The sequence below is a fragment of the Protopterus annectens genome, chromosome 4.part0, assembly GCF_019279795.1.
Source record: "Protopterus annectens isolate FY-2018-M chromosome 4.part0, PAN1.0, whole genome shotgun sequence".
Classification (NCBI taxonomy): domain Eukaryota; kingdom Metazoa; phylum Chordata; order Ceratodontiformes; family Protopteridae; genus Protopterus; species Protopterus annectens.
In genome coordinates, this window is record NC_056733.1 from 456,581,465 (window position 1) to 456,595,375 (window position 13,911).

At 40.5% G+C, this 13,911-nt stretch overlaps 1 protein-coding gene across 1 annotated transcript in view; it reads right to left on the reverse strand.

Moving 5' to 3' along the window:
• The window catches only part of LOC122799370 (proline dehydrogenase 1, mitochondrial-like), a 972,876-nt gene that overhangs the window by 430,191 nt on the left and 528,774 nt on the right, over positions 1 to 13,911 (reverse strand). The window contains exon 7 of the mRNA XM_044068377.1: positions 8,904 to 8,983. Within this exon, the coding sequence (XP_043924312.1) occupies positions 8,904 to 8,983 (80 nt within the window). The remainder of the gene's footprint in view (positions 1 to 8,903; positions 8,984 to 13,911) is intronic.

Sequence of the window (13,911 nt, forward strand, 5' to 3'; positions counted from 1 at the left end):
AAACAACATTGTTATATCATCTGAAAAGGTTCTGACAACTTGCAATTGTGCTTTCAATTCCTCATCTGATGAGCCATACAGTTGTAAACCATTGACAAAGAGTAGATGAGAAGTCTTTACACGTAGTTGTTTTCTAGGAGCCAAATTATAGCCATGGCCTAAGCTGTTAAGTAGACAGTTTAATGGGTTAAGGGCAAGGCAGAATAGCAGTGGTGACAGAGAGTCACCCTGGAACATCCCCCTCTGGAATTTCATCCCTGGAATAATAATTTGTCCTTTACCATGGCTTAATTGCAAAGTGGTCTGCTACTGTTTCATAGTCAATGTAATGTAGTTGATCAGTGTAGGGTATATTTTATACATTTTTAAACACTCTTTTATCCATAAATGTGGAATACTATCAAATGCTTTTTTGTAATCAATCCATGCCACACTTAGATTCTTCCCCTTTCTACAGTTTTCCACTACGAATTTCCTTAACAACAAATGATCCTTTGTTCCATATGACTTTCTTTTATTGCCCTTTTCTTCTACTGCCATAATTCAGTTATCTTCTAAATGGCTATAACCTCTGTCGGCATCAATTCCCATGGATATTTATAAGTCACTGGAAGGCAAGTTATTGGTTTATAATTTTTAGGGGCTTGCAGGTTCACTCTTAAGTAGGAGTATTATTTTTCCTGTTGTTACCTAGGTTAGTGGCTGTTTGGTGTGCACATAAAAATAGTTCTTACTCATGGCTAAACCTTTGTGCAAAGATGTTAATACTTTTAGCCAAAAGCTAGGTACTGCAATCTGGGCCTGGGGTTTTCCAATTAGAGGCTTTTCTTAACTTTGTTTCAATCTCTCTAGCTGTTACTTCATCCCATTTCATATCCTGTAAGTTTAAACTTCTTTCTTTTACTTCTTCTATCCATTTAGCATCTTTGTTATGTTCCACGGGATTTTCATGTATACTTCTCCAAAATGTATCTATTTCTCCTTCAGTTGCAAAACATTTAATGTACATAAAGGCCCTCCCATATTGAATAATAGGTTCTATGCTTATTAAATAGATCTTTAGAAACACCTATCTCTTCTTGAGAAACATTGAAAGACGTTCCTCATAAAGCCGTAACATTTTCCAATAATGACTGTTACATTAGCTTTGAAGTTAAGATTTGTATCTACCATGACACCTGAATCTCTTATTACCTCTGAAGAAACACAAATCTGATTGTCCAAGGCATAAAGGTATTGATTATTATTATTATGCCCAAAATGTAAAACTGTACATTTTTCATTGTTAAATTTCATATAATTCGTTATCCATTCACATAAGTCATCCAAGTAAGATCGGAACAAATACCATTCAGTAGTATTAGTTACTGCCTGCTCAATCTTAATATCATCAGCAAACTTATACCATACAGAGTTAGATTTTGGACATTCTTACATCACTAGACCAAATAATAGTGGCGCCAAGACTGAGGCACTCTGCTGGCCATCAATCCATACTTGGAGTAGGAGTTTTTAATTCTCACTCTATATGTTCTACCCAGTAGCCACTTGGATACCCATTAGGTACATAGTCCTTATAAATGTTTCATGAGGGGTAGAGTCAAAAGCTGTAGCCAGATCCAAAAACATAACATCAGTGGCTAGTGAATTATCCAGTGAGTTAGCAATCTGCTCATAAAAACTTATCAAATTAGTAACACATGATCTCCCTAAAGGAATCCTTGTTGGAGCTAAAGTCTAGAACTTGCTTACAGGAAAGCAACAATGTCCTTTCAAAGCACTTGCCCAATATGCAAGTCAAATTACTAGGTCAATAGTCTTCTAGCATATATCCTGGTTTACCATTTCCTCATTCACATTGGGAAAAGTGCCTGTAAATGTTGTGGGTTAATCATTTCCCAAAATCCCTTGGGAGTAATTACTAAACAAACCATCTGCAAACAAGTTCACGAATACAACTGAGTCAATGATTGTTTGAGACCCATCTTTCAATGCTATACTGGAAGAATCATCAAGATCACAGTGTCTTAAGTGTTTAGATAAACCTTTATTATCCTTCAGATTAGCTAAGTACACCTCATAATTAAATATTACCCTTTTAACAGTTCAGTGGTACATTTTTCTAAACTTATTATAATTGTTCCTATTTGAAACCAAAGGGGAATTTTTATATTTTCTCCACAAACTTATCTTTTCTCTTCTTAATTTAGAGAATGTCAAACTCCACCAGGGATGTCTGTCTTACTTACAGGGTGTTTTTACTCTTACTGGGACATGATTGTCTATCAGATTATTAAGAAAATTGTAAAAAAAACATCCCAGTTCTCACTTATATCTTTATCTTCAAAAGAAGAAGGTCCCATTCAGAAGATCTACTCAACAGAAGATGGAACATCATATGGATGAGACCATGTGACTGACCTTAGGAAATGTCAAAGCTTTTAAACACAGACCGTGGTACAGTGGGGATCAGAGAATTTACACTTTTCCTCACTGTAGTGCAATATCTGAGTTAGCATATACAATATGAATATAAATGGGGTGTGGGGGTACAGGAGGGCAAGCCCACCTGCAATAATGAAGATTTTTGTTCTTTTCCATCATTCGACTGTTTGGAAAGTTGTTCATATGGTCTTGACCATATACATTTCGACTTTCTGTTGACCTGATCTTCTGAATTGGATCCCTTTATCAGTTGCCTCATTCACTGTTTGAGTATATACATTTGTTAAACTTTCAGTTATCAGAAAGTTTAATGCCTTTGATGATGTAGCAGTAGCTACCCAATCTACATTAGGATCATTTAGGTCCCAGACAATTAAATCCACCTTAACAAGGAAACTCTTCCTAATAAAATTTAAATATTGCTCTTCCATCTCCTTTGAAATACTAGGAGATTGGTAAAGTATTACTATATCCATTTTAGTTCCAATGACATCAATACTCACCATGAGAAATTTGGAGACCATATCATTAAATTTTATGACAGAATTGCCTGCTTCATAGTTTTTACTACATTTTATTGCTATTAACTAATCTGCATGGGTAACTGATTTGTTTGCAGTTAAAAGCATTCTGTAGAGTCTCCTTGCTACTTTATCTGTTTAAAAACTTTCATTTTGTGGCTTTCTGTAGTGTTTACTGTCTAAAGAGTTGGTGTGTTGTTGTTATACTTGGTGGCTTTGCAGTTGCCTGCCCCTACTGTAAATTTGATTTGGGACACTCCTTCCAGTCTAGTGTCATTAGCTCATTCTACCTAATACAGAGAGAACATCTGAGAAGGCCTTCTGTTCCTCCTTTCACCCTTTCAAAAAAAAAAATTGCCTGAATCTCCTTGTGTTCTGACTGTGCTTCTCAAACATTTTGGAAATATAGAGTATATTTTAGAGTATTTATTATAACTGCATTTGCCTTAATATTGCTACAACTCAAGTGCTCTAGGTTGCTTAGCATCATAATTGTTTGTGTGTTTTAGCTGCTTTTCTGTATATATAGACTTCTCTGTATATGCAGACTAGCTACTTATTCTGCTGTATTACTGCCTCTTAAATTGTTTTTTAGTTGTGCACTTGCCTTGCTTCATTTCTGTAGAGTTTTAATTGCATTTAATGTTTAGGACTACCCATTCAAGTGTGTTAGCCTTTTCTGTGTTTATTTACTGTATTATTGCATTGTTTAGCCTGTTTTAACAAAAAAAAAATACTATTTTGTTTGCTCGTTTCCCACCTTTCGTAGCCAGTCCAGATACCAGGCTTTGCTTGTCTCAGGACTTTATTTTCTGTGTTCAGAGCTATCCAGACCTTGCTGTGGCAGAGAGAAGTCCTACAGTGGGAGTGTTGAGCATTGTACTGCCTATCTAACACTAGAGGAGTGGTTTCCAGTTCTGAAATTGTAATTTTATTAGCCTTTTTGGGCTGATTTCTATCCCTTTCAACTTTCTGGCTTAAAAACGCGTGTGTTTGCACATTTTTTGCATCGTGCAGTACCGCGAGGCTACAGTTAAACTATTCCAGGTACCAGAAAGTCTGCTCTTCAAATTTTCCCTTAGAACTAGCTGGTTTCTCAGTAGTAGCACTAAAATCTGAACCCCTGTGTCTAGCACTTGCTCTAGAACCTGCTGGAAAGCACTAGAAAGCCTGAAACTGACACAAGCACTCAACTCTACTTGTTAATAAGGAGAAATTAATCGTAGGCACTAAACAGCCTATAATTGCAATGTATCTTGCAAAGGTAAGGGAAAACAGCTCTTGTCCTTTACAAAAAAAGCACCTAAACAGACATGTCCAAGGGTCAGCTTCTGGTGATTTCTCCTGTTCACCTGGTGAATCTGGGCATACTGGGGCAATGCGGCAACTGCCTCATGTACACAGACAACCCTCTCCTTCTAACACCCAACACTACAACCTGCGAGAGATGCACTTACATAGCCAAACTGGAAGCAAAGCTCTCTCGGCCAAGATTTTGCTAGACAGTCAAGAGGAGAAGGTTAACACCTGCACTACACCTCAGGCAACTCATAGCCCTTCAAAACCCACACCATCAACCCCCACACATAGCAACACTAAACCCACATATGCGGAGGCCTGTAACATTAACCTGCCCAAGCAACAAGGACCTCTGAAGCTGAAATGCAAACAAACACCAGTCACAACCAAAGTGACACATAGATCACAACACCTGTGTGCCACCCAACAACAGCCCCTAAGGCAAGACAATGTACCCGACACTTTAGTCATAGGTGACTCTATCGTCAGGCACACTGATGTCCCACTCACCAGGCTGAACAAGGAGAAAATTGCAGTCAGCTGCCTGTTGGGTGCCAGGATCCACCACATAATGCATGAACTCAAGTCACTCCACAACAAGTACAAATACAGCTCTGTCATTGTCCATGCTGGAGTGAATGACTTGAGACGTACCTCCCTGGACTACATGAAAAGAGACATGGAAGAGCTCTCAGATCATGTGGCCCAGGCAAGTATGACCCTAGCCCTGAGTAGCATCCTGCCTTCGCCCAGAATGATACCACAGTATAAGGACAAAATGATTGACTTCAACAATTGGCTAAGCTTCTGGTGTCATTCAAAGGGGATCCAGTATCTGTCTGCCTGGGAAGAGATGATCGACAAACCATGATGCTTTGCCAGAGATGGTGTGCACATGTCACCCCTGGAATTCAGGTTACTGGCTAAAGCTTTTGCCAACCCTATAGTGCCTTTTTTAAGCAAGGTTCAAAGGACAAAACCACCACTGTAACAGATACAAGCATGCAAAATCCGAAGGTAATGCTACTCAATGCTAGAAGTCTAAACCTCAAAATGCACTCTCTCAAGGCACTCCTAAAAATGGAGAACATCGATATCTGTGCAGTAACCAAGACCTGGTTCAAGGCTCTAGACAGCACCCCTGCAATACCAGCTACAACTCTTACCACACTTTTCGGTCACAAAACCAAGACCAAAACACTAAAGGTGGAGGAGTGTCCATATTCACCAAGGATATTCACACCTCCAGGCTAGTTGCCCAACACAATGCATCTGAAATTCTCCATGTGCAACTAACACAGGTAAGACTGCAATCCAAATTGTAGCTTGCTACAGATCCTCCACCATGCCCCAAGATTCTCGTTACACCTTTCTAAACATACTGGAAAATATTAAGGTACAACCAAACACCCTAATACTGGGTGATTTCAACTATTCTGCCATTAACTGGGAAAACTACTCAGGTACCAACTCCTTTTCCCAACGGTTCATGGAATTCATAAATTCCAATGCCCTGGATCAACTAATCCATTGTCCCAACAGGGGCTCCAGTATCCTAGACCTGGTCATTACCAATATGGGAGATAGATGCTCCACACCAGTGGTCAACCCCTCATTGGTCAGGTCTGACCATAAGCAAATCACCCTTGACATCCACATCCCACCCCCACCCCCCAGTAAGGAAACCTCCTTAAAAAACTTCTCCAAAGCCAACTTCATGCTACTGAAGTCAGAAGTGACAAACTTTATGACACCCATGCAGACGGGATCTGAAAGTTCGACTGCAGAATCCTACACTAAGGCACTGTATGAGCACATCCACTCGTGCATGAATTGTGCCATGCCAAATAGAACCAAGATGCTCTCCTCCAACAAAAAAGGAAGCCAATCTGGTGGTCCCCTGCTATAAAAAAACTATACAACAGAAGGAAGAAGCTGTTGCAGAAAAGAGGAAAATCCCAGGATGCAAAAAACTCCCTCACCAGCCTCACTAAGAAGCTGGGATCCCTCATAAAATCCTCAAAAGCTAGTTACGAAAATAAAAATTGCCAAAGATTCCAAAGACAACCACAAGGTATTCCATAGTTATGTCAAGAATCTAAATGGCAATGCTCAGATCTGCTCTGAGCTTCAACAGAATGGCATTAAATATACTGATCCCAAGGATATTGCCAATATCCTGACAGATCAATTTAGTGCCAACTTCACCCCCCCTCTCACCCCCTAAAGGGCCCATCTCAATACCAAAAGATTGCCAAATTCCGGTAATCACAGCCACACAGGTAGAAACTGCACTCTCCAAAGCTAAGAATACAGCATCCATGGGACCAGATGACATCGCAGGCTGTGTACTACATGAACTACAAAATGAACTGGCACCTCACCTAAGTGTCATGTTTAATCATAGCCTCACCTCAGACTTCGTGCCCACTGAGTGGTGCACAGCTACAGTTATCCCACTCCACAAGGGGGGATCCACCTTGGATCCCGGGAACTACCATCCCATCAATCTGACGAGCCTGATCTGCAAGGGCATGGAACGCATTATCATGGAACTTATAAACAAAGACATTGTCAACCTTCAAACACTGGACCCCACCCAGTTTGGGTTTGTGAAGGGTCGATCTTGTCTCCTGAACCTGATTGACTTCTTCGAATTAGGCTCCAGAGCTGTGGACAAGGGTAAGGTGGTCCACACAGCCTATCTGGACCTTGCTAAGGCCTTCGACATCATCCCCCACTTTGGAATCATAGATAAACTTACTAAGCTGGGCATAAATTCCTATGTCACTCGATCGGTTGCCAGCTGGCTTACTGACAGAACCCAGACTGTAAAAGTAGCCAACTCCAAATCCAGCTCCAGACAAGTAACAAGTAGATAAACTTAGGGTTCAGTCCTGGGACCACTCTTATTTAGCATCTATTTCTCTGAAGTACAGGCCAACACTACAGAACTCTGGCTAACAAAGTTCACAGATGACTGCAAACTGGGAGCCATTATTGAATCCCCAAATGATGTGGATATTTTACAAAAGGGCCTTACAGAAACAGATGCCTGGTGCCAGAGCCATGGGCTCAAGCTTAATGCCAAGAAATGTATAGTTATCCCCTTTGGAAAAAAAATGTACCCATGAATTACCACATAGGTGGCAGTACACTAAACATCGAAAGTGTGATGAGAGACTTAGGGACACAAGTGGACAGTGGTCTCACTTTCGATAACCACATTGCCACAACAGTCAGGAAATCCTTCTATGTGGCACACCTCATCACTAAGGGCTTTTCAACCAGAAAAAAGGAGGTCACTGTCCCACTGTACTAATCCCTCAATAGACCCAATATAGAGTATAATTCCCCATTTGGTATGTACCTCAAGACATCTGCAACAGCTGGAAAGGCCACAGAAATACCTCACTAAAAGAATCACAGGCCTAAAGCAGATGCCATATGCTGACCGTCTAAAAAAACCCCAGCTATACTCTGTGGCATATTGTCTACTTGCAGGCGATCTCTGCTTAACATACAAGGCCATGTCAAACCATGAGCTGCTGGAGATGCTCCACTTAAAGAAATCCCAATTCCTCAGAACCACATGCTCCTGGGATCTAAACCTTGTCATCACAATGAACAAAACATGTTGGAGGGATAGGTTCCTGGCCCAGAGACTCCCTATGCTCTGGAACAGACTGCCCATACATGTCAAGCAGAGCGCCTCCTTGGCCCTCTTCAAAAGGAAGCTTGATAATTGGATGGGAGATAGGAAATTCACCCCGGGGATCATGTCAGTTGCCCTGCTAGACAAGGGTCTAGAGAAGTAAATATTGTGGGAAGAAATATTCAGGGAATTGTTATGGCTAGGTTTGTATAGGCCCTGGGGCCAATAGCCTAGTACCAACCTAAGAACGTATGAACCTATACTTAACTGGTTACACAGATTGGCACCTGCCTCCTCTCCTATCAGTTCTAAAATTATGATGACCAAAGAAACCTGGTATTGCTATTGGTTTGCTAGTGCAACTGAAACAAGTTTCTGTAATCGATAACACATCAGTCTAATTATCAACTATACAGGCTTATAATCTTTTAATTTATTATTTAAACTGTGAGCATTTAACAAAAGACATTTCAAGTTTGCCTTATTATTATCGGTTACAATCAATAACTTGACTCTTAAAAAAAAGAATTAAATAAGTCAACTGTACACAAACTATCCTATTACCTAAATTGCTTAAGTGTAACTTGTCCTTACTAAAGAACTTAATTTTTTTCATTAAACAATTCTCAAAGATAGATTTCTTGAACAGGATTATGTAAAGATTTGCACCTTATCCAATTTGTAAAAGACCTTGCCTAGGAGTTAGTTTAATGTAAAAAAGCTCTTACATTATTGCTGTTAGAATTTTAAAACTCTTTAAAGTGTTTCTAATACAGAATTTAAGAACATCACTATTCTGCAAAACTGTTTTAACCAATTTGTGTTTTGAGCAGAGTAAAAGTCTTGCTGTAACTGATTATGCATTTATAAATCTCTGTGGAGGTCTGTCTGTGATCTAAATTTTTGCTACAAATGATCCTTGAACTTGTAGACTTGCATGGTTAATGAATAAATTATTGATAAACCAAGGAAGTTGTACATACCCAGAGCCTCCAAGATTCTCACCAGTAAACCAGTTCTCAGACTCTTCTTTGGTTGCTACTCCAAGCTTAACAAGGCTCTCCTGTATAAATGAAATAAAGGATTACTACCCACATTAATTATGGACAGACTAAATATAGTCAGTGATGCACATTCTCATATTACCTTGAAGTCCGGCTTTCATGCACAATGAAAAAAATAATTATGTACTCACCATAATGTCCATCTCTATTGTCAATTTTCATTCTTCCTCAACTGCTGAGTTCAGATCCTATTCTCAGATCCAAGTTGGTTGCTTTTTCCAGATTACAGAACACTGAAAACTTTCAAGCTTCTCCCTTTACCCATAATGCCAAAGTCACGTTACATACCTCAGATCTTGTTTACTGCCCATAGACCTGCAGAGTAGTAGAGAGTCAGAAAATAACAGAATCTGGGACTCAAACAAAGGAACAGTGGTTCCTCCAAATTCCTTTGATATTTCCAGGAGTAAAGAAAGGAGGGGGTTGATGGGAGGGAAGTTGAGGAAGAATGAAAATGGACAACACAGGTGGAACATTATGGTGAGTACATAACTTTTTTATCTGATGTTGTCATTTTCATTCATTCATCAACTGTTGGGACACAGTCCCCAGCTACCTAAATCTGGGAAGAACTCTAAGGAAGGATATTTCTGAGCATGGCTGAGCCAAAGGTAGCTCTTCCCCTACAGACCAGATCCAATTTATAATGAGCAATAAAGTATAAAGATTGGCCCAAGCTGCAGTTGCACAAATATCATCCAAGGAAGTTCTAGACAAAAAGGATGAAGAAGTTGCCATAGCCCTGGTGGGATGGGCTTTCGGTGGTTTTGGTTAAGACAAACCCACTTTTTCATAAACAAAGGTAATACAATCAGTCAACCATTTGGCTAAAGTCACTTTAGAAACTGAGTTGCCTAACTTTGATTCAGAAAACTAAATAAATAATTGTTCAGATTTCCTCAAATCTTTGTTTCTGTGAAGGTAAAAACATAACTGTCTGTGAACATCCAACAGGTGTAACATATATTCTCCTTTGTTTGAGAAATTTCGAAAGAAAACTGGAAGGTTGATAACCTGACTGATATTAGATTCTGAAACCACCATAGGTAGAAAGGAAGGATTCGACCATACAGATACCCTATCCTTATGAAAAATTAAATAAGGAGGTGTAGAAGAAAGAGCTTGAAGTTTAGACACTCTTCTGGCACAAGTAATAGCAAATAAGAAAATAGTCTTCCAAGTCAGAAATTTTAGTTCAGACTTACCTGATGGCTCAAAGGGGTGTTGTGCTAAGGCCTGAAGAACAACATTTAAATCCCAAGGAAGAGTAGGAGAGGTCTAAGTAAAAATGTTCCTTTTAGAAAGGATCTGCAAAGTTTGGAAGAGATAAGGTTGAATTATTTACATCTATATGAAACGGCTGCTAATAGTACTCTTGACAGTTGAGGAGCTAGCCCCTTCACTGAAAATTGTAGCTAAAAAATCAAGAGCCTTAGACCTAAAAGGGATCTAAATTCTTTTTATGTGCCCAAAAAACAGATCTTTTCCATTTACTTTTGTAAACTTTTCTACAGGAAGTTTTGTTGGATGATAATAGAATGTGACATACAGGGGAAGAGAACCTGGGCTCTCTAGCAATCAACAGAACTGGAGAAACCATGCAGTCAGCTTGAGGCCTGAAATGTCCTGATGAGTCATGTCTGTCGGGTGAGACAGTAGGTCTGTAGTTGGATCCAGGGTGGATGTAGAAGATGAAGCCAAAGGAAGGGAAACCAGATCTGATGAGGCCAGTTAGGGGCAATGAGGATAACTGTGCTCTTTACTTGAGATGCTCTGTAGAACTTTGGGTATTAGGGGTAATGGCAGATAAGTCTAAAGGAGTCTGTTAACCCATAATGAAGTACAGCATCCCACAGGGATTCCTCCACTGGGGCGATCAGGGCAAAGAACCTGCTGCACTTGTTGAGAGGCGATGCAAAGAGATCACAGCATAGTTGGCCCTATCTACGAAAACTCCTCTCCGACAGCTTCATGTTGAGAGACCACTCATGAGGCATTAGAAAAGATCTGTTTAACCTGTCTGCAATTACACTGGACTTCCCAGGAATGTGCGTTGCTATCAGAAAGTGATTGGATGAGATCTCCCATTGCCATATTCTCCCAGCTTCTCGACAAAGAGGGTAAAATGTTGTTCTCCCTTGTCTGTTGATATACCATACTACTGACAAAGTGTCCACCTGAATCTCAAAAGCCCTGGTTGGAGGAATGTCTTGGAAGGCCTGCAATGCTAGGACAACTTTTATCTCCAGGACATTAATATGCATGTTGGCCTCTTCAGGGGACCATGTGCCTTGGATCATCCTTCCCAAGAAATGAAGAAGTGCAGTGCCCCCTCACCCAAAATGACAAGCATCCGTGATCACTGTGGCCTTGATTTGAGGGAGAACAAAGGGAAGTCCTTCTTGTATTTGATTTGAATGGAACCACCATAGAAGGTAATTTCTGCAAGCTTGCATTATTTTGACTTGACTGGATAAAGTTTGATGGAGAACAGACCACTGAGTTGTGAGTGTCCATTGAAGGCTCCTCATATGGTACCTTGCCAGCGGTACAAGACTGATTGCTTCTGACATGGATCCCAGTGCTTGGAGTATAAGATGAGCTGAAACAGAAAAGCTTTGAATGATCTTTTTGACCTGGAGATGGACTGTTTGAATCTGGGACAGGAGAGAATCTATTTGAGTGACCATATTGAAGATAGCACCAATTAATTCCAAAATCTAAGTTGGTCTGAGTTGAGATTTGCTGTAATTGACAGAAATTCCCACACAAGAGCAAAACTGGAGTAAGCAGTCCCAAGCTTGAATTAGTTGATGCCTGGTCGGATCGATTAGGAGACAGTCATCCAGATATGGAAACACATGGAATCCCTGCAATCTCAAGTGAGCTGCACCTACTGCCATACACTTAGTAAACACCCTAAGAGCTGTGGTGAGACCAAAGGGCAGTGCTCTGAATTAGTAATGACTGGCTCCCAGCCAGAAGCTTAGATATCTCCTGGAATATCTGTTAATCTTTATGTGAAAGTACACATCCTGAAGACCTATAAAGCACATCAAGTCATCTTTGTACTAAAAGGGCACAATGGACTGAATCATGACCATCTGAAACTTTGTATAGTGAATTGATCAATTGTTTGCTGAGATCCAGGATTGGTCTCCAGTCCCCTGTCTTTTTTGACACTAAAATAATCTTGAATAAGTTCCTTACACTTTCTGGTCTGGGGGAACCTCCTGGATGACTCTTTTTCTAGCAGCTTGTTTATTTCTAGCGCTGCTGCTTTCCTCTGACTGGGTGGAACATTGGGGATTTTATTTGATACTAGGGAAGGTGAATGGGAAAATGGTATTCTATAACCTCTGGATATTATCCTTCACACCCATGTATCTTTTGTAATTTCTAGTCAGGCTCGCTGGTGCAGGGATAAACAACTCCAACTGCATCCAGAGATGGACAGTCGGGCTTCCTTTTAGGAGCGCTGATAGGATCTGTCAGAGAAAGCATCCCTAGAACCCTGGTTATGTGGACCACCTCTGCCACGGGGATGGCATCTTCCATTAGACTTCATCCCTCTGGCCCTGGGCTAACTGTCTCTACGTGGATCTTGGAAGGGACCCTAGGATTTTTTGAACCACATTTTGTGGCTGCCTCACTGTTTCCTTGAAAAGGTCTGTTGAGGTGTCAAAAATGTATTCCCAGAGCAGACAGCCTTCCTGCTCACACCTAGAGAGTGTGTCTTCTACTTTGTGGCCAAATAAGAAAGTTTCATCAAAGGGAGGATTGAAGAAAGAAGATTTTAAGGGATCCAACAAGGTCACATAAGCTCATCCAGGCATGTCTTCTGATGGAAATGTCTGAACTCGCCACCTGTGAGGTATCTTCAGCCATGTGAGAGATAAGCCTCATGGACAAATTTGAAATAGACTGAAGGGTACCCAATTGTGAGGAAACAGTACTCTCTACCTCAGAGGATATGGCCCCAGAGAGGGATTTGGAAAGTTCCTTGATCAAATCCCTCTGGAATCTTATAAAATAATTCATAGACATGCTTCCCGAACCTGTCCAGTGCCCTAGACTCCTTGTTAGGGGCATGCATGGAGGAATTTTGCTCTGCCATTTTCTTCTTAGTGGCCATGGCTATGACCATGGCATCAATGGGTACTCATTTACTCCAGTTTGGTCTATCCTTATGTGGTGCCAAGATCTTTTTTTTTTCAAACACCTTTACTGAATTATCACTTGCGACATAGGCAAATTTAAATTTATACAAAAGTAATCAAACTATATTAACATACTAAACATTATACTTCACATATATTGCTATATTTCATATAACATAAGCAAATTTACATAAATTATTCAAATCTTGCCCTTTTTTAAACAAGAAACATCTTCATTAAACCATCACTTACTACACAGGCAATCATACATTTAACTTAAAGGGAAACAAACCACACCAACACAATCATAGTCACAAGCATTTTACATCACAGACCATACTGACACACTCTCAGGATCTTATCTGGTCTCTTAGGGATTGACTCAGTTGTGTCAGGCTCCTTCCATGCCCATCAAGAGACTAAATCAATGAGTTCATCAGCAGGTAGAGTCACCCAGGAGGTAGACAAGCCAGCTCCAAAGGCCTCCAGGAACACCGACTCTTCTTTGGAAGGGTTATTGGGGGACCAACCACCCCTTTATTTTAGGTGTGCTAAGATGTGTCCAAATGAGACATCATCACGTGGTGATCTGGGGGACCCTTACCCTTCATCAAAGTATGTGTCCTTGGTGACAGACTCTTGTGGAAAGTCTAAGTGCCTCCTTTTGCACTTTGCCTTCCGAGGAACATCCTCAGTGAGATGCTCCAAGGAGGTACTGTAAAAGATAACTATACCCTGCTGGATGGTCTTGAGACTGGTTCAGGCTG